The sequence below is a fragment of the Pseudoliparis swirei genome, chromosome 6 (assembly GCF_029220125.1).
Source record: "Pseudoliparis swirei isolate HS2019 ecotype Mariana Trench chromosome 6, NWPU_hadal_v1, whole genome shotgun sequence".
NCBI lineage: Eukaryota > Metazoa > Chordata > Actinopteri > Perciformes > Liparidae > Pseudoliparis > Pseudoliparis swirei.
Window position 1 is genome coordinate 26,344,007 of NC_079393.1, and position 20,500 is coordinate 26,364,506.

The window sequence follows — 20,500 nt, forward strand, 5'->3', positions numbered from 1 at the left end:
CGATTATTTTGATAATCGATTAATCGGTTGATTATTCTATCGATTAATCGATTAATCGGATAAAAAAACAAAACAACTTTAATTTTCAACCCTTTATTCAAAACAGGGTCCGTACGGTCATGGAAAACCTGGAAAAGTCATGGAGTTTTTAAATGGCTATTAGCGGGCCTATAAAAGTAATTGAAAAAAATAAAATCCCAAAATATTTGGAAAAGTAATGCAAATGTGTTTTATTCACATTTTAATTTACACGGTATATATACGTTATGCTTTGGAATTCTCATTGTTAGTTTAAATACTACATCTTCTCACTTTGTCACGGATAGACAGAGTTTTCACAAAATGTTTAATCATGGAAATTTGGTTTAGTCATGGAAAGGTCCTGGAGATCCACTGGTCAGCATGTGGATGAACCTGTTCACTGGTCACCATGGTGATGAACCCGTCAGAAACAGACTGACAGCTTTCCTCTCCTGAGCAGTGGTCCCCATGTGGACCGGCACCCTGAACAATATCAGAGACGCGTTACGATGTATTATTGTTTTCACCTGACGTGTCGCGTCTCGGCCAATCAGCGTTCAGATGTCGACAGCGTTTGGGAAGTTAGGTTAGCTTGAATGTTAGTCCGCTACATCTGGTGCCGTCACGCTGCACGGTGTAGCGATGCTAACAAAGTACCGTACGTTAAAAACGATGTGATTTAGCATATTTTTAGTATCGATACTTCATTAAAAGAGCGATCAGAGCGCACGCGCTGCTCCGCTCCGTTAAATGTTGTCTGCACGCGCAGCGCTCACAGCGAGTCGTGGCTTATCTCCGTTGCCTTTCTCCATGGAAAAATATTTTCCGCTATCCGCCACGGAATAAATAACCATGTTTTCTACGTTATACTCTTGTGGAAATGCCACACGTCGTGACATGTAGCGCCCTGGTGTCTGGGTTCATAACGTCACCCGGAGGCGCACTCAGCTCCGTGAATGTCTCCGACTACGTGAATGACTTCCGCATCCAGCGCCACGTGAGCAGCAGCAGCCAATTAGATTCATCAACAGAGGAGCAGCTCAGCGCTGATTGGCTCTCAACGCAGCGCCTCTCTCACTCCTCTCTGGTTTCTCCTGCGCCCTCTGCGCTCAACTCAACTTTGTTTATACTCCGTGACTTATTGAGCGCCGTAATAATCGCTCGACACAACGAATCGATAATGAAATTCGTTGCCAACTATTTTAATAATCGATTTTTATCGATTTTATCGATTCGTTGTTGCAGCCCTAAAGGTCACCCTGTGAGAGAAACAAAAGGTAAAAGGTCAACAGGTCACAAAAGTAAAATCCCACCAGGTGACAACGTCACCCTGTGAGAGAAACAAAAAGATAAAAGGTCAACAGGTCACAAAAGTAAACTCCCCCCAGGTGACAAGGTCACTAGGGCTGCAACTAACGATTATTTTGATAATCGATTAATCGGTTGATTATTCTATCGATTAATCGATTAATCGGATAAAAAAACAAAACAACTTTAATTTTCAACCCTTTATTCAAAACAGGGTCCGTACGGTCATGGAAAACCTGGAAAAGTCATGGAGTTTTTAAATGGCTATTAGCGGGCCTATAAAAGTAATTGAAAAAAATAAAATCCCAAAATATTTGGAAAAGTAATGCAAATGTGTTTTATTCACATTTTAATTTACACGGTATATATACGTTATGCTTTGGAATTCTCATTGTTAGTTTAAATACTACATCTTCTCACTTTGTCACGGATAGACAGAGTTTTCACAAAATGTTTAATCATGGAAATTTGGTTTAGTCATGGAAAGGTCCTGGAGATCCACTGGTCAGCATGTGGATGAACCTGTTCACTGGTCACCATGGTGATGAACCCGTCAGAAACAGACTGACAGCTTTCCTCTCCTGAGCAGTGGTCCCCATGTGGACCGGCACCCTGAACAATATCAGAGACGCGTTACGATGTATTATTGTTTTCACCTGACGTGTCGCGTCTCGGCCAATCAGCGTTCAGATGTCGACAGCGTTTGGGAAGTTAGGTTAGCTTGAATGTTAGTCCGCTACATCTGGTGCCGTCACGCTGCACGGTGTAGCGATGCTAACAAAGTACCGTACGTTAAAAACGATGTGATTTAGCATATTTTTAGTATCGATACTTCATTAAAAGAGCGATCAGAGCGCACGCTGCTCCGCTCTGTTAAATGTTGTCTGCAGCGCCACAGCGAGTCGTGGCTTATCTCCGTTGCCTTTCTCCATGGAAAAATATTTTCCGCTATCCGCCACGGAATAAATAACCATGTTTTCTACGTTATACTCTTGTGGAAATGCCACACACGTCGTGACATGTAGCGCCCTGGTGTCTGGGTTCATAACGTCACCCGGAGGCGCACTCAGCTCCGTGAATGTCTCCGACTACGTGAATGACTTCCGCATCCAGCGCCACGTGAGCAGCAGCAGCCAATTAGATTCATCAACAGAGGAGCAGCTCAGCGCTGATTGGCTCTCACAACGCAGCGTTCCGTCTCTCACTCCTCTCTGGTTTCTCCTGCGCCGCTCTGCGCTCAACTCAACTTTGTTTATACTCCGTGACTTATTGAGCGCCGTAATAATCGCTCGACACAACGAATCGATAATGAAATTCGTTGCCAACTATTTTAATAATCGATTTTTATCGATTTTATCGATTCGTTGTTGCAGCCCTAAAGGTCACCCTGTGAGAGAAACAAAAGGTAAAAGGTCAACAGGTCACAAAAGTAAAATCCCACCAGGTGACAACGTCACCCTGTGAGAGAAACAAAAGGTAAAAGGTCAACAGGTCACAAAAGTAAAATCCCACCAGGTGACAACGTCACCCTGTGAGAGAAACAAAAAGATAAAAGGTCAACAGGTCACAAAAGTAAACTCCCCCCAGGTGACAACGTCACCCTGTGAGAGAAACAAAAAGATAAAAGGTCAACAGGTCACAAAAGTAAACTCCCACCAGGTGACAACGTCACCCTGTGAGAGAAACAAAAAGATAAAAGGTCAACAGGTCACCCGTCCCCAAAATTCAAAACAAAAGAGTTACTCCGTCTAAACATTTACCATTAACTGGCTAAAAAGTGATATATACAAAAGTCAACACATTCAGTCGATCAGTCAGTTAGTTAAAAATGTCTTTAAGACCTGTCAAAAAATGGTTGTTTTAACTGTCGTCAGGAGATCCTGTTTAAGAGAACCGCCGTTCCCCTAACACCCTCTCTCCTTCTCCTTGCGCCCCTCGTCCTGTTCTTAAGGAACGTTTGTGGGAGGCGCTCTCCTCCCTGTTTATTTAGCACCAGGTTCAAATCTCACCTTCGGAGATCTACCCCTGGTCCGCACGAGCCGATTTCTCGGGCTCGCACCTGTTGAAGGTAGTGCACTTGCTAGAGCCACTACGCAATATTTTAACATTCGGAACAGTATGATAATGGTGTGTTTGATGACATAACATATCCCCTTCAGAATTTTAGCCGTGCTGTAACGGGCTAATGGTAACAAACCTAATTTATGCAGCAGACCAATTATGGCACCCAATATCACCATAATCAGAACAGGTATCCGATATTTCCGCCACCAGAAATATCCTGTGAGGTCAAAACAATAAACAAAACAGAATAAAAGTATCAAAGAAAAATAGGAAGCTCGTCATTAAATCGTCTATCAAAGTTATTATTGAGTCGTTACAACATAACGCCCCATTACTGTTCTTCGGCCAAACGTGGTAACGCAGGGCCCACAAAAAATCAGGCGACAGGAGGGGAGGCCCTCTCTGGCTAAACCCACAGGGAGATCTGCTACGTATGGGGTTAGAAACCTGTCAGGGCGGTTCTCTGGGTCACCTCGCCAAATACATCCCGAGACTGAATCCGGGCATGCAGCGCATGTCCTCGAATAGTATCTTCGCCACTGTAAGCGACAAGTTCTTTCCCAATCGGAAACGATGGTACCTTTGAGAGTCAATTTCAGGTTACACAGGCTTTCGCCTACCCAAATTTTGTCCCCGAGGAGCTGAGCATCCACACGGCTTGTGTTGTGTGTGTAGTCAGGTCACCGATGTCAAGTTCAAGTTCAGGATTGATGGGATAAGGACTTGCCATTCTACTTAAGTCGCTACGGCGTAGCTTTCTTAAACCCATCGACCATGGCACATTGCTGACATCGTGATCTGACCGGTGTTGTGTGTGTGTTCAGAGCAGGGATGAAGATCACGTTTCAAAACCTTTAGAATCTTCTCATGACCCACATGCCCTAGCCCTTCGTGCACTTCGGTGACCACCCGATGGGCATCGTCAGGTGGCACCTCAGTGAATGCGTCTTCTCCCTTCCATCCCGGTGGAAATATCAGGGAGAGTTTGGCCACCTTAAGTCGTGTCTGGGCCATTAGGGCAACTTGTCTATTACCTTTCTGATCGTAATCTCTAACGTCGGTGTGACTATTAACATGATTCCAATCTAGGTACATAGAACAAGTTATTTCTGCTATCCGACTCCACAAATGCGCGTGGGCGAGTGGTTCGCCTTTTACATTTGTAAAATCTCTTCGTTTCCAGTACTCCAATTCCTGAGTACCTGTTTTGTGACAGTAATCTCTGTCAGTTACAAGTCTTGGTTTAGAAGTGTTGTTCTTCTTAGCTGCTAAGAGGCCTTCCAAAATGGCATTTACTTCAGCTGTCTGTGCCGTGCCTGCGCACCGGCCTGTTCTTTTTATTAGTGTCTCTTTTTATTTTGAACGTTATTAGTTATGTCGCAACTGATTAAAACGGTCAAAAATGTAATTTGCAATCAATGGATCAACCTGAACCAAAACACTTCATAGGAATAAAGTCAATCAATCAAATCAAAGCCAATAAATCTAATTAAAGTCAATAAATCAAATCAACCTCCACCAAGGAGGATCACACCTCTTCAAGGTAGTCCAACTCGCTTTGGAAATAAAAGGAGGATTTTTTATCCTATTCTAGGTTAATGATATATTTTCCTGTATAACTAGGACGTCCGAGTGTCCATAAACTGCTATATTCAGTGATATCGTTAGGATGAGGCATGATGCATTTGACAACAGCCTGTTTGGGAAAAGGGGGGGAACAATGAAAACAAAGCTCCAGCATGTAACACACTGCAGCCTCCTATAGGGATTTAGTCAGATATTTATCACCACATGTCCTGGGGGAACACAAGGATTGTTTATCCAACACTGCCAGATTTATCATAGATGGTCAAAACAACACTGCCGTTATTACAGTATTATTCGCGCCACCCTGCACATCAATATGCACAATAAAGGAAGAGGGAGACCAGTGCCTGAGCGGTACAACTGTGGTGGGAGTGGGACATCACTTACAGCCGTGGTGACGCTGTAGTACGGCCTCTTTTTTCCTCCTCTCAGCCTTCGCTCAAACCACGCTCCTCTCTTCCAAATAAAAAGGCTGTGATCTCACGCACACACCTCTTGGAATATGTTTGAGGAGCAATCCCAGAAGGATTACAACCCCTATAATTTTTAGAGTAATTGTTACAGCCGCTGTCTGGTTAGAACGGCGTCACTATATACAATCACACACACACACACACCACTGGTCAGTCGGAGTAAATGGTGATACGCTCACTCAGTTCATCCGCTGTCAATTATTTAAACACACATGCCAAGCGACGGCTATCTCCGGACGTGGAGCCTAACTCATCGGCTTATGTTTAAAGTTTTGTAATTAAACACTATTAATTACAAGTACTAGGAGAGTTTTGTGCCTTTTTTCGTCTCTTCAGTTCCTGAGCCTTTATCGCACTGAGGGATCAGCTCAGCTCGGCTTTCTCTGTGTGCCAATAACGCATTTTTAGGGTTAAGCTGGGTTTTAGACGGGGGACGAGCGTAGAAATGTACGCTCTCGCCAAGCGGGTTATTCCAACAAGCTAGGTACTCTTCAACCTATTGCGCATTGATTTATTTACTCCATGCTAACTGCCTTTAAAACGCCCGCGCGTGAAGTACTTTTAGTTTTAAAGGATTTCCTACTTTTCCGGAACTACCAAAACTCTGAAAATCGATCGGTACCGCGTTAAATGGACGGTTCCTTTTCTAGGGAAAAGGAGGGCCAGCTTACGGGCTTCGATTGCCCCGATAAACAGTTGGAGTGCCTCGGTGAGTAGGGCAGAGGGCAGATAGTGGGTGTTCGCCGGCACGGGGGCCGAGCATACAGTTAGTCCGAGTGCTCGCCGGAAAATCACTGCTTACCTTCTCTGGCAAAGTAAATAAATCAACTCAGTTCGTTTTCACTGGTTTCATACAGTTTTTCGTCGGGGAGGGTTCGTGTGTTTTAACCTGAGAGAGAAGAATCCGCTCCTTGTGCTCGAAGTTAAAATAAGATTTCAAAATTGAATCGTTATTTTCCATTTAATTAACCGCGTATTGATTAATTAAGGTATCATACACAAGCCTATCTACCTCAAAGGTCCCTGTTCGGGCGCCATGTTAAGAAACACGCACGTAAACCGATTCGATCGCCTCGGGTGGAAGACGGAAAGAAAAGTCACGCCGCTTATTCTCTTGTGTGGGGCAAGAGGAGAGGAGAGAAAAGTAGAGGGGGGGGGGGGGAGGAGACGGGAGAGGAGAGATAGAGAGGAGGGGGGAAGGCTCACACTAGGGCTGCAACTAACGATTATTTTGATAATCGATTAATCGGTTGATTATTCTATCGATTAATCGATTAATCGGATAAAAAAACAAAAAACTTTAATTTTCAACCCTTTATTCAAAACAGGGTCCGTACGGTCATGGAAAACCTGGAAAAGTCATGGAATTTTTAAATGGCTATTAGCAGGCCTAGAAAAGTAATTGAAAAAAATAAAATCCCAAAATATTTGGAAAAGTAATGCAAATTTGTTTTATTCAAATTTTAATTTACACTGTATATATACAGTGTGCTTTGGAATTCTCATTGTTAGTTTAAATACTACATCTTCTCACTTTGTCAAGTATAGACAGAGTTTTCACAAAATGTTTAATCATGGAAATTTGGTTTAAAGTCATGGAAAGGTCCTGGAGATCCACTGGTCAGCAGTATGAACCTGTTCACTGGTCACCATGGTGATGAACCTGTTCACTGGTCACCATGGTGATGAACCTGTTCACTGGTCATGAGGATGAACCGTCACAAACAGACTGACAGCTTTCCTCTCCTGAGCAGTGGTCCCCATGTGGCCCCCTGAACAATATCAGAGACGCGTTCAGATTTTTTTTTTTTTTTTCACCTAGCCCGCTGCCGTTGAGATTGCAGTGAGACGCGGGAAAAATGTGAAGTGGTGCTCTACTTCACAATATAACATCTTTGATGGACGTGTCGCGTCTCGGCCAATCAGCGTTCAGATGTCGACAGCGTTTGGGAAGTTGGGTTAGCTTGAATGTTAGTCCGCTACATCTGCAGCGATACTAACAAAGTACCCGTACGTTAAAAACGATGTGATTTAGCATATTTTTAGTATCGATACTTAATTAAAAGAGCGATCAGGCGCACGCGCTGCTCCGCTCCGTTAAATGGTGTCTGCACGCGCAGCGCTCACAGCGAGTCGTGGCTTATCTCCGTTGCCTTTCTCCATGGAAAAATATTTTCCGCTATCCGCCACGGAATAAATAACCATGTTTTCTACGTTATATTCTTGTGGAAATGCCACACACGTCGTGACATGTAGCGCCCTGGTGTCTGGGTTCATAACGTCACCACTTAGCTCCGTGAATGTCTCCGACGACGTGAATGACTTCCGCATCCAGCGCCACGTGAGCAGCAGCAGCCAATTAGATTAATCAACAGAGGAGCAGCTCAGCGCTGATTGGCTCTCACAACGCAGCTTTCCGTCTCTCCTCTCCGCTCTTGTTTCTCCTGCGCCGCTCTGCGCTCAACTCAACTTTGTTTACACTCCGTGACTTATTGAGCGCTGTAATAATCGCGCGACACAACGAATCGATAATGAAATTCGTTGCCAACTATTTTAATAATCGATTTTTATCGATTTTATCGATTCGTTGTTGCAGCCCTAGCTCACACCGGTAACTTTATTGAGGGGAATAAGCGTGCTCTACTGACAGACGTGTAGCAAACTGTCGTAAAAGGCTTGTGTTGATTCACTCCGCAATAACATCATCTTGGGCCCGTATGGTGAGGATATGGGCTCCGCTGTTTCTCCTTTGGACCCGAGCCCCGACTCACAGGCTAAACTTTGATCAATGGATTTGGGATTATTTGCAAAACAAATGTTTCTGATATTTCCAAATTCTTTTTCACAAGTTGATCTTAAATGCAATAGCCAACAATAACAAAAACATTGAAAAACCATCGCATTTTATATTTAATATTGGGGGAGGCACAGGTCAGAGCGGAGACCGAGTACCGGCCAATCAGAGACCAGGGTTTAGTTAACAAGCAGCATGAGACGGGATCCTTCTCTCTCTCTCTCTCTTTATTTATATATATATATTTACTTTTATATATTTATATTTATTTTTATATAGATATTTATATTTATTTATATAGATGTATATATTTATTTATATATATATGTATTTCTCTATATATATATGTATTTATGTTTAGATATTTTCGTATATATATATAGATATTTATATATATTTTTATTTTTATATATATATATTATTTGTATATATTTATTTATACATATTTATTTTTAAATATGTATATGTATATATTTATATTTTTATATGTATTCATATATATATATTTATTTATATATATATGTATATATTTATATAAATATATATCTTTTTTTGTATATATTTATATATCTGGTTTTGTTTGTGTCCATCAGTCTGAAGCCGCTGGACATCGAGTTCATGAAGCGACTCCACGATAAGGTGAACATCATCCCTCTGATCGCTAAGGCCGACACGCTGACCCCCGAGGAGTGCCAGCTGTTTAAAAAACAGGTGTGTGTGTGTGTGTGAGAGACTGTGTGTGTGTGAGAGACAGTGTGTGTGTGAGAAAATCTGTGTGTGTGTGTGCGCGTGTGAGCGACTGTGTGTGTGTGTGTGCGTGCGTGTCCCATTGCTGTAATGACTCATGGAAACAGGTGTGTGTGTGTGCAATATCATTAATTACATTTCCTCTCGTCAGATCGTGAAAGACATTCAGGAACATCAAATAAAGATCTACAGTACCCGTTAAAGTTATGCTTGGACAAAGAGCTCTAGGAGCCGAAGCTTGTATTAATTCGTGAGATACTATTTTTGTTCAAATTATGGATTGTCTTTGAATCAAGTTTGATCAGACTTTAAGTTGTTAGAAGAAAGTTTAAACGCTGCTTGTTAGTTGATGCGCGCGCGCCTTGCTGGATTAGCTTGACGGCAACGGAGCGTTGATCTATTTTGGAAAGGATACGTTGATCTTTGCGAAGATTCTTCCCTTTTTTGTTACACAATGGCTGATGAAGCCAGTAAACCCGAAGGCACACATGTGCAAACTGAGTTGGATGAAAATGAAACCGCAAAAGATTTGCGTAAATCCAGGAAGATAAAACTCGGAATGCTTACACGCAAGATGAACGTTATTAAAGAACTGATGACTGTCCCGTCAAATGTAAAACAAGTGATGGAAAGTGTATCACGATATGATGATTTATTGGGTGAATTTAAATCTAGTCATAAGGTGTATCAGTATCTCCTTTACACACACACACACACAGTCTCATAGACACAGTCTCTCTCTGACACACACACACACACATGTACACGCCTGTGTCCGGGCGTGGCGTGCATCACTTAAGTGAACATGTGTGTACAGTACTCGTGATGCAGACGCAGGTGTGTTGGGGTTTAATATACCATTTTCTTTTTTCTGCTTCTTTTCACCTCTCCATGTTTCCACCGGTAACCCTGGTGTCTAATGTCACGTTGCTCTGATGGATTGTGGGTAATTCCACTCGACGTACAGAAAGTGTTCACTCGCTGTTTCTCCTTTGGACCCGAGCCCCGACTCACAGGCTAAACTTTGATCAATGGATTTGGGATTATTTGCAAAACAAATGTTTCTGATATTTCCAAATTCTTTTTCACAAGTTGATCTTAAATGCAATAGCCAACAATAACAAAAAAAAACATTGAGAAAAACCATCGCATTTTATATTTAATATTGGGGGAGGCACAGGTCAGAGCGGAGACCGAGTACCGGCCAATCAGAGACCAGGGTTTAGTTAACAAGCAGCATGAGACGGGAACCTTCTCTCTCTCTCTCTCTTTATTTATATATATATATTTACTTTTATATATTTATATTTATTTTTATATAGATATTTATATTTATTTATACAGATGTATATATTTATTTATATATATATGTATTTCTCTATATATATATGTATTTATGTTTAGATATTTTCGTATATATATATATAGATATTTATATATATTTTTATTTTTATATATATATATATTATTTGTATATATTTATTTATACATATTTATTTTTAAATATGTATATGTATATATTTATATTTTTATATGTATTCATATATATATATTTATTTATATATATATGTATATATTTATATAAATATATATCTTTTTTTTTATATATTTATATATCTGGTTTTGTTTGTGTCCATCAGTCTGAAGCCGCTGGACATCGAGTTCATGAAGCGACTCCACGATAAGGTGAACATCATCCCTCTGATCGCTAAGGCCGACACGCTGACCCCCGAGGAGTGCCAGCTGTTTAAAAAACAGGTGTGTGTGTGTGTGTGAGACTGTGTGTGTGTGAGAGACAGTGTGTGTGTGAGAAAATCTGTGTGTGTGTGTGCGCGTGTGAGCGACTGTGTGTGTGTGTGTGTGCGTGTCCCATTGCTGTAATGACTCATGGAAACAGGTGTGTGTGTGTGCAATATCATTAATTACATTTCCTCTCGTCAGATCGTGAAAGACATTCAGGAACATCAAATAAAGATCTACAGTACCCGTTAAAGTTATGCTTGGACAAAGAGCTCTAGGAGCCGAAGCTTGTATTAATTCGTGAGATACTATTTTTGTTCAAATTATGGATTGTCTTTGAATCAAGTTTGATCAGACTTTAAGTTGTTAGAAGAAAGTTTAAACGCTGCTTGTTAGTTGATGCGCGCGCGCCTTGCTGGATTAGCTTGACGGCAACGGAGCGTTGATCTATTTTGGAAAGGATACGTTGATCTTTGAAGATTCTTCCCTTTTTTGTTACACAATGGCTGATGAAGCCAGTAAACCCGAAGGCACACATGTGCAAACTGAGTTGGATGAAAATGAAACCGCAAAAGATTTGCGTAAATCCAGGAAGATAAAACTCGGAATGCTTACACGCAAGATGAACGTTATTAAAGAACTGATGACTGTCCCGTCAAATGTAAAACAAGTGATGGAAAGTGTATCACGATATGATGATTTATTGGGTGAATTTAAATCTAGTCATAAGGAGTATCAGTATCTCCTTTACACACACACACACACAGTCTCATAGACACAGTCTCTCTCTGACACACACACACACACACATGTATACGCCTGTGTCCGGGCGTGGTGTGCATCACTTAAGTGAACATGTGTGTACAGTACTCGTGATGCAGACGCAGGTGTGTTGGGGTTTAATATACCATTTTCTTTTTTCTGTTTCTTTTCACCTCTCCATGTTTCCACCGGTAACCCTGGTGTCTAACGTCACGTTGCTCTGATGGATTGTGGGTAATTCCACTCGACGTACAGAAAGTGTTCACTCGCTGTTTCTCCTTTGGACCCGGGACCCGAGCCCCGACTCACAGGCTAAACTTTGATCAATGGATTTGGGATTATTTGCAAAACAAATGTTTCTGATATTTCCAAATTCTTTTTCACAAGTTGATCTTAAATGCAATAGCCAACAATAACAAAAAAAAACATTGAGAAAAACCATCGCATTTAATATTTAATATTGGGGGAGGCACAGGTCAGAGCGGAGACCGAGTACCGGCCAATCAGAGACCAGGGTTTAGTTAACAAGCAGCATGAGACGGGATCCTTCTCTCTCTCTCTCTTTATTTATATATATATATTTACTTTTATATATTTATATTTATTTTTATATAGATATTTATATTTATTTATATAGATGTATATATTTATTTATATATATATGTATTTCTCTATATATATATGTATTTATGTTGAGATATTTTCGTATATATATATAGATATTTATATATATTTTTATTTTTATAGATATATATATTATTTGTATATATTTATTTATACATATTTATTTTTAAATATGTATATGTATATATTTATATTGTTATATTTATTCATATATATTTATTTATATATTTATTTATTTTTATATATATATATGTATATATTTATATAAATATATATCTTTTTTTGTATATATTTATATATCTGGTTTTGTTTGTGTCCATCAGTCTGAAGCCGCTGGACATCGAGTTCATGAAGCGACTCCACGATAAGGTGAACATCATCCCTCTGATCGCTAAGGCCGACACGCTGACCCCCGAGGAGTGCCAGCTGTTTAAAAAACAGGTGTGTGTGTGTGAGACTGTGTGTGTGTGTGCGTGCGTGTCCCATTGCTGTAATGACTCATGGAAACAGGTGTGTGTGTGTGTGCAATATCATTAATTACATTTCCTCTCGTCAGATCGTGAAAGACATTCAGGAACATCAAATAAAGATCTACAGTACCCGTTAAAGTTGTGCTTGGACAAAGAGCTCTAGGAGCCGAAGCTTGTATTAATTCGTTAGATACTATTTTTGTTCAAATTATGGATTGTCTTTGAATCAAGTTTGATCAGACTTTAAGTTGTTAGAAGAAAGTTTAAACGCTGCTTGTTAGTTGATGCGCGCGCGCCTTGCTGGATTAGCTTGACGGCAACGGAGCGTTGATCTATTTTGGAAAGGATACGTTGATCTTTGCGAAGATTCTTCCCTTTTTTGTTACACAATGGCTGATGAAGCCAGTAAACCCGAAGGCACACATGTGCAAACTGAGTTGGATGAAAATGAAACCGCAAAAGATTTGCGTAAATCCAGGAAGATAAAACTCGGAATGCTTACACGCAAGATGAACGTTATTAAAGAACTGATGACTGTCCCGTCAAATGTAAAACAAGTGATGGAAAGTGTATCACGATATGATGATTTATTGGGTGAATTTAAATCTAGTCATAAGGAGTATCAGTATTTCCTTTACACACACACACACACAGTCTCATAGACACAGTCTCTCTCTGACACACACACACACGCATGTATACGCCTGTGTCCGGGCGTGGCGTGCATCACTTAAGTGAACATGTGTGTACAGTACTCGTGATGCAGACGCAGGTGTGTTGGGGTTTAATATACCATTTTCTTTTTTCTGTTTCTTTTTACCTCTCCATGTTTCCACCGGTAACCCTGGTGTCTAACGTCACGTTGCTCTGATGGATTGTGGGTAATTCCACTCGACGTACAGAAAGTGTTCACTCGCTGTTTCTCCTTTGGACCCGAGCCCCGACTCACAGGCTAAACTTTGATCAATGGATTTGGGATTATTTGCAAAACAAATGTTTCTGATATTTCCAAATTCTTTTTCACAAGTTGATCTTAAATGCAATAGCCAACAATAACAAACAAAAAACATTGAGAAAAACCATCGCATTTAATATTTAATATTGGGGGAGGCACAGGTCAGGCGGAGAGACCGAGTACCGGCCAATCAGAGACCAGGGTTTAGTTAACAAGCAGCATGAGACGGGATCCTTCTCTCTCTCTCTCTTTATTTATATATATATATTTACTTTTATGTATTTATATAGATGTATATATCTTTTTATATATATATGTATTTCTCTATATATATATATATGTATTTATGTTTAGATATTTTCGTATATATATATTTATTTATACATATATATTTATTTTTAAATATGTATATGTATATATTTATATTTATTCATATATATATATTTATATAAATATATATCTTTTGTTGTATATATTTATATATCTGGTTTTGTTTGTGTCCATCAGTCTGAAGCCGCTGGACATCGAGTTCATGAAGCGACTCCACGATAAGGTGAACATCATCCCTCTGATCGCTAAGGCCGACACGCTGACCCCCGAGGAGTGCCAGCTGTTTAAAAAACAGGTGTGTGTGTGTGAGACTGTGTGTGTGTGTGTGTGAGACTGTGTGTGTGTGAGAGACAGTGTGTGTGTGAGAAAATCTGTGTGTGTGTGTGCGCGACTGTGTGTGTGTGCGTGCGTGTCCCATTGCTGTAATGACTCATGGAAACAGGTGTGTGTGTGTGCAATATCATTAATTACATTTCCTCTCGTCAGATCATGAAAGACATTCAGAAACAACAAATTAAGATCTACGACTTCCCCGACACGGAGGACGACGAGCACAACAAGCTCATCCGCAGGATCAAGGTAAACAATCGTGTTCATTTATTTATTATTCCTGTATTTTTTGTGGAAATACTGACAGGTGCATAACACAGTTACGTTTGACTTTTACTGATATTTCCAACGTTTTTCAAAAAGAGGTCACCTCATTCGACCGAGCCAGACGTCTAAATGTGTACACACACACACACACACCTGTACATCTGTGTGTAGACACACCTGCATCACTCTGCAGAGTAAATACAGTCATCACATCACACAATACAATATATCCAGATGTTAAATGACAACAGTATTTGCCAGGAGGCAGAAACCAGAGCGCCTAAATAGTTTTTAATCCAACAGTTAAATTTATACATGAATACAAATAATCAATTGTACAATCTGGTTTATTTTACTAGTATTTGTCTTCCATGTAACCACGGTTACATCCTGCTGATGAACAAACTGCTGATGCTAGCATGTGTCTGGCTTGCCCGTGTTAGCTGTTAGCATTCCGGTTAGCCGTGTAGAAGTGTGTGTGGAGTCACACGCATAATAACATCTCTTGAGGTCAGTTCTCTCCCCCTCTGCACCAGAGCAGGGCTCCAGACTAACTTTTTTAACTAGGAGCACAGTCGCTCCTAACTTAAAATGTTAGGGGCGCAAGCAGAAAATTTAGGGGCGCACTTTTTCCTGGGTCAAAATGGGTCTTGGGTGGTCCCAAAAATTTTTTTATTCATGCAGTCGAGCTATTGAGTGCGTGATCAGCAGCTGGCCGCTCTGCCGTGATACGCGCACACAGGTGAGCACACCTCCTTGAAACATACTATTGAGAACATATTCGCTGACATGAACCTGATGAACACAGGTGTTTTTTGTTTTTTCAACGCAGACTTTTTTTTGCCTTAGGCGCTCGGGATTTGTCATAGGCGCTCGGGAAAACGGCTTAGGCGCCCAAATTTTCTCTGCAGGAAAAACCCTGACACACTATAAATCGACTTGCAAAGTTTTCCCATCATTTTTACTGTATTACTGATAAATAATTTGACAATATACAATCTTATGCCTGTTTGCCTTCATGAACTGCAAAACATTCACAACAGAGAACTCTTCAGAAGTTACTGTATTGAGTTTAAACATATTTGAAGAGAAAACATACCTTGAGCATGTGCATGTTGCACCGATGTGGCCAATCAAAACATTTGTTGGTTTCTAGAGATGCACCGATCAGGTTTTGGTGCCGATCACCGATCACTGAAATCAGTATCTGCCGATCACCGATAATACCGATCACCGATCACTGAAATCAGTATCTGCCGATCACCGATAATACCGATCACCGATCACTGAAATCAGTATCTGCCGATCCGATAATACCAATCACCGATCACGGTGTTGATTGAAGCATTCTATTTATTGTGTAGCATTATTGCCTAGGACTATGAGGAAATACATATATAAAGCAACTCAAACATTAAAGAAATTACCGATTTCTTTAAACATTTAGAACTTTTACTTTGAAAAATTTCCTAATTGATACATTAAAATTGTTTGATTGCTATTGTAGATTTCAGATATGTATGGAACACATCTGCATCATTCATTTCCTGGAACTCTTGGGAAATCTATATACAGGACTTTTCTTAACATACAAAAGACTGACTAATTTTATAAACTCTTCCTTGGTACAGTAAACATTTTTAATGTTAGCATAATTTAAGCTAAATCTCAGAAAATATCTATAAAGATACATCAGTTCATTGTTTACTTTTATATGTTAGTGTATGATTTGTCGACATCTTATTTTGATAAGGGGATGTTGTTTTACGTAGTTCTTTCCGCTAACTTTGCAAAACCGGATGTTGTCACTTAAATCCTTCCGCTAACGTTATCAAAACCCTCGCGCGCTCCCGATCGAATGCGTTTACCGTGAACATCAGTCTATAAGGGCTCAGACATGTGAGAGTCGGCTGAGTTGACCCAGAGATTCAACTCGGGGACGGGACGCCGCTTCGGTGGTGAGGATCCCGTGGACCTCTCACTCTGCGGCCCTCGCCTCGCGTCTCCGTTGCGGTGCGCCTCTTTTCACACATTAGCCCCGCTCACACACAGGCCAGCCTTCTTCTTCTTCGGTTTTCGTCTCCTTTCTTCTTCTTCTGGAGTTAATGTCGGTTAGCAAACCAGTCATTCAGGCATTACCGCTAACTATAGTGGGCTGAAGTGTAGAACAAGTTTGTAAGCAACAAAAATATTTAATAACAAAAAAAAGAAATCTGCTAATTTACTGGTCGCGCATGCGCGAGTTGATGAAAAATTTACTCGCACTGTGTCTAATTTTAGGTGCAAAATGCGACCATTTGGTCGCAGTCTGGAGCCCTGCACCAGAGGACAGTTTAAGTGACGTCGGCTTCCACAGGAACCAATCGAACGAAGCGGTGGTTCAAACCGCCGGAGGCCCCGCCCACAACGCTCTCCTCCAGTACAATAAAGTCGTTCGTCTCTCCTCCCCAGGAGAAGATGCCGCTGGCCGTCGTCGGCATCAACGTGGTGATCGAGGTGAACGGTAAGAAGGTCAGAGGTTGCCAGTACCCGTGGGGCGTGGCGGAAGGTAGGCTCACCCGGGTCCACTGCAGTGATGAGGTGTGATGAGGTACCTCGATCAGAGAGACACGGGGTCACAGGGTCACCTCCATCGGGACGCACGCTGCCCCTCCCCCTCCCCCGTATCCACTGCATGTATTCACGACCAGGTCTCAGCGTGTCACTAGCCGCCTGTTTCCTGTTCACTAGCCGCCTGTTTCCTGTTCACTAGCTGCCTGTTTCCTGTTCACTAGCTTCCTGTTTCCTGTTCAATAGCTTCCTGCTTCCTGTTCACTAGCCTCCTGTTTCCTGTTCACTAGCTTCCTGCTTCCTGTTCACTAGCCTCCTGTTTCCTGTTCACTAGCTTCCTGCTTCCTGTTCACTAGCTGCGCACACGCGTGTAGAAACGGGCCGTGTCTAATTCTGACCTCTACCTGGAAGAGAAGAGATCTTAGAAGACGGCCAACAGAATAATACACAACGTGTCTCTGGTTTGTCTGCAGGACGATGGAGAAGAACAAGAAGAAGTAACAAATAACAACCACATAGACAATGAGGAGCTTACAGTCACCGTTTTCTCCTACATCCGCAAATGCACAGATGATGTGACCCACACAAAGACCATCATCACTCGGGCTAACAAGAAGCCATGGCTGACAGGAGCTGTCCATCGGCTGCTGAGGGTCAGAGACAAAGCCTTCAGAGCCGGGGATAGAATTGGTCTGAGAACAGCTAGAGCCAGCCTGTCCCGTGGCATCAGAAAAGCAAAACAGGACTACACAAAAAAGATAACCAGCCACTTCAAGGACAGCAGACACGCGCAGCCTGTGGCAGGGCATCCAGACCATAACGGATTACAAGCCTGCATCACAGACCTGCGACGACAACATCTCTCTGCTCAACGACCTAAACAGCTTCTTTGCACGGTTTGAAGCAACAAATAACACAAACCCACAGAAGACTCCCCCCCCACGACCAGGCTCTGTGCCTGTCTGCTGAAAGGGTGAAGAGGGCACTCTCCACTATCAACCCCCGCAAAGCAACAGGCCCAGACAACATTCCAGGCCGTGTACTGAGGGACTGCGCAGAGGAGCTTAAGGATATCTTCACGGATATCTTCAACACTTCTCTGAGTCAAGCTGCTGTTCCATCACACTTCAAGACCTCCATCATCATACCTGTGCCAAAGAAACCGGCTCCATCCTGCTTCAATGACTATCGCCCTGTGGCACTGACCCCCATCATTATGAAGTGCTTTGAACGGCTCGTCATGTCTCACATCAAGTCCATCCTCCCCCCCACCCTGGACCCCTTTCAGTTCGCATCCCGGGCCAAACGGTCCACAGGACGCAATCTGCTCTCCACCCAGCCCTCACCCACCTGGAAAAAGCAGACTCACATGTGAGAATGCTTTTCATAGACTTTAGTTCAGCTTTTAACACCATAATCCCACAACAACTCATTTGTAAACTGGACCAGCTGGGGCTCAACACCTCCCTTTGCAATTGAATTCTGGACTTCCTCAGTGAGAGGCCACAAGCGGTACGAGTCGGCAACAACACCTCGAGCAGCATCACACTCAGCACAGGGGCCCCACAAGGCTGTGTGCTCGGTCCCCTGCTCTTCACCCTGCTGACTCACGACTGCACAACAACCTACAGCAGCAATCACATGGTGAAGTTTGTGGACGACACAACTCTGGTGGGTCTCATCACCAAGAACGATGAGACCCACTACAGGAAGGAGGTCAACCTTTTGACCACGTGGTGCAGAGACAACAACCTCTTGCTGAATGTCATCAAAACAAAGGAGATTGTGGTTGACTTCAGGAAAAGCCACACTGTACACCCACCACTGACCATCGATGGTGCTGCTGTGGAGCGAGTGAGCAGCACCAAATTCCTGGGGGTGCACATCAGTGAGGACCTCTCCTGGGCAACCAACTCTGCATCACTGACGAAGAAAGCCCAGCAGCGCCTCTACTTCCTCCATAGCTCAAGAGAGCGAAAGCTCCCATACCCATCCTGAACACATTCTACCGGGGCACCATTGAAAGCATCCTGTCCAGCTGCATCACTGTGTGGGGCAGTAGCTGCACTGAACACAGCAAGAAAGCACTGCAACGCATAGTGAACACAGCTGGTAAGATCATTGGTGCCCCACTCCCTTCCTTGCAAGACATTTACACCACTCGCCTCACCCGGAGAGCTACCTCCATTGTGAATGACACCAGCCACCCTGCACACAGTCTGTTCAGTCTCCTACCCTCTGGAAGAAGGTATAGGAGCCTCCGTTGCCGCACCACCAGACTCAGTAATGGCTTCATACACCAAGCTGTCAGGAAGCTAAATTCTCTCCCCTCACTCCCCCCAGCCAAATCCTCCAGTCTGACAGGAAGCTGAAAATCCCCCCGCCCCCCTAAAAAATCACTCAAGGCTCTGCACTTTAATCGCTTGTATTCACTTGTTTAAATTTTTTTATTACATTATAGTATTTATATATATATAGTATTTATATATATATATATAGTATTTATAGCAACTGTACGTGAATCTTTGTCTTTGTGTTTACTTAGTAAATGTCTTGTCTTGTCTGTTGTGCCTGTGCACTTTTGTATGTTTCACCGTGGGAGAGTGGGAAACGTCTTTTCGATTCCTTTGTGTGTCTTAACATGTGAAGAAATTGACAATAAAAGCTACTACTACTAAGAAAGGGAAGATCTTCTGAAGCAGCTTCACCTCCTTCCTCCACACTATAAATATCTCTCTTCATGCCCCTCTGAAGTTTACATTTACTGTGGTGACCAATGTTCCCTCTAAGCTGCGCGCCTGTGCAATCGCGCACTGCTCGCACATTCTCAGCGCACAAGAAAATCTATGCAGCGCATAAAATAAAATTCACCATAAACGTATTAATTAATATCTAATATTAGACCTAATCTAATCTAATGACTTAAACCAATAATGTGTTTTTTGTACCATTTTTCAATGTAACACAGTAAGTGACAGGTGTCCAGCCAATGATACGATACGGTTTACTTACGCTACGCAGCCAATCAGAGCATTGATAGTGCTTGCTTATGTGCCCTGCCCATACGCACCATGCAGGTTAGCTAGCTAACAACAATACGGCGGAGTCATGAGATGCAACCCCTTATCATGGCGAAACGTACGGGCAGCGCCCGCGGCACGTCCACTCACCAAGCCAAAGTAAAAAAGAAATGCGGTTCTTTTAGGATGGAATGGCTGTCGGAGGATGTGCAAATAGAAGAACAAGCGGTGAAACTGGGTGAGATTTTGTCTTTTTCGAGTGAGAAAGGTCAACTCTGCAAAACATGCAGTGAAGCCAAAGGAGCAAATGAGGCTTCAGCGGTAACGTTGTGGACTGAATGGGAGTTGGACTACCTCAAGCATCACATTCAGCAGAAAAGTCATTTGAAAGCTGTTGGAATTGTACGAAGACTCAAGGTGGGACAGGGGTTGGTTCATTATTGCGGGAGAGCGCAGAA

The 20,500-nt window shown here is 42.2% G+C and overlaps 1 protein-coding gene across 1 annotated transcript in view; it reads left to right on the top strand.

Annotated features, from left to right (window-relative positions):
* Positions 1-18,973, top strand: part of LOC130195667 (septin-7-like) — a 50,552-nt gene extending 31,579 nt beyond the window's left edge. The window contains exons 4-9 of the mRNA XM_056417337.1: positions 8,841-8,945; positions 10,635-10,739; positions 12,444-12,548; positions 14,053-14,170; positions 14,362-14,454; positions 16,924-18,973. Coding sequence (XP_056273312.1) covers positions 8,841-8,945; positions 10,635-10,739; positions 12,444-12,548; positions 14,053-14,170; positions 14,362-14,454; positions 16,924-17,058 — 661 coding nt within the window. The 3' untranslated portion in view covers positions 17,059-18,973. The remainder of the gene's footprint in view (positions 1-8,840; positions 8,946-10,634; positions 10,740-12,443; positions 12,549-14,052; positions 14,171-14,361; positions 14,455-16,923) is intronic.
* Positions 18,974-20,500: the final 1,527 nt, after the last annotated feature.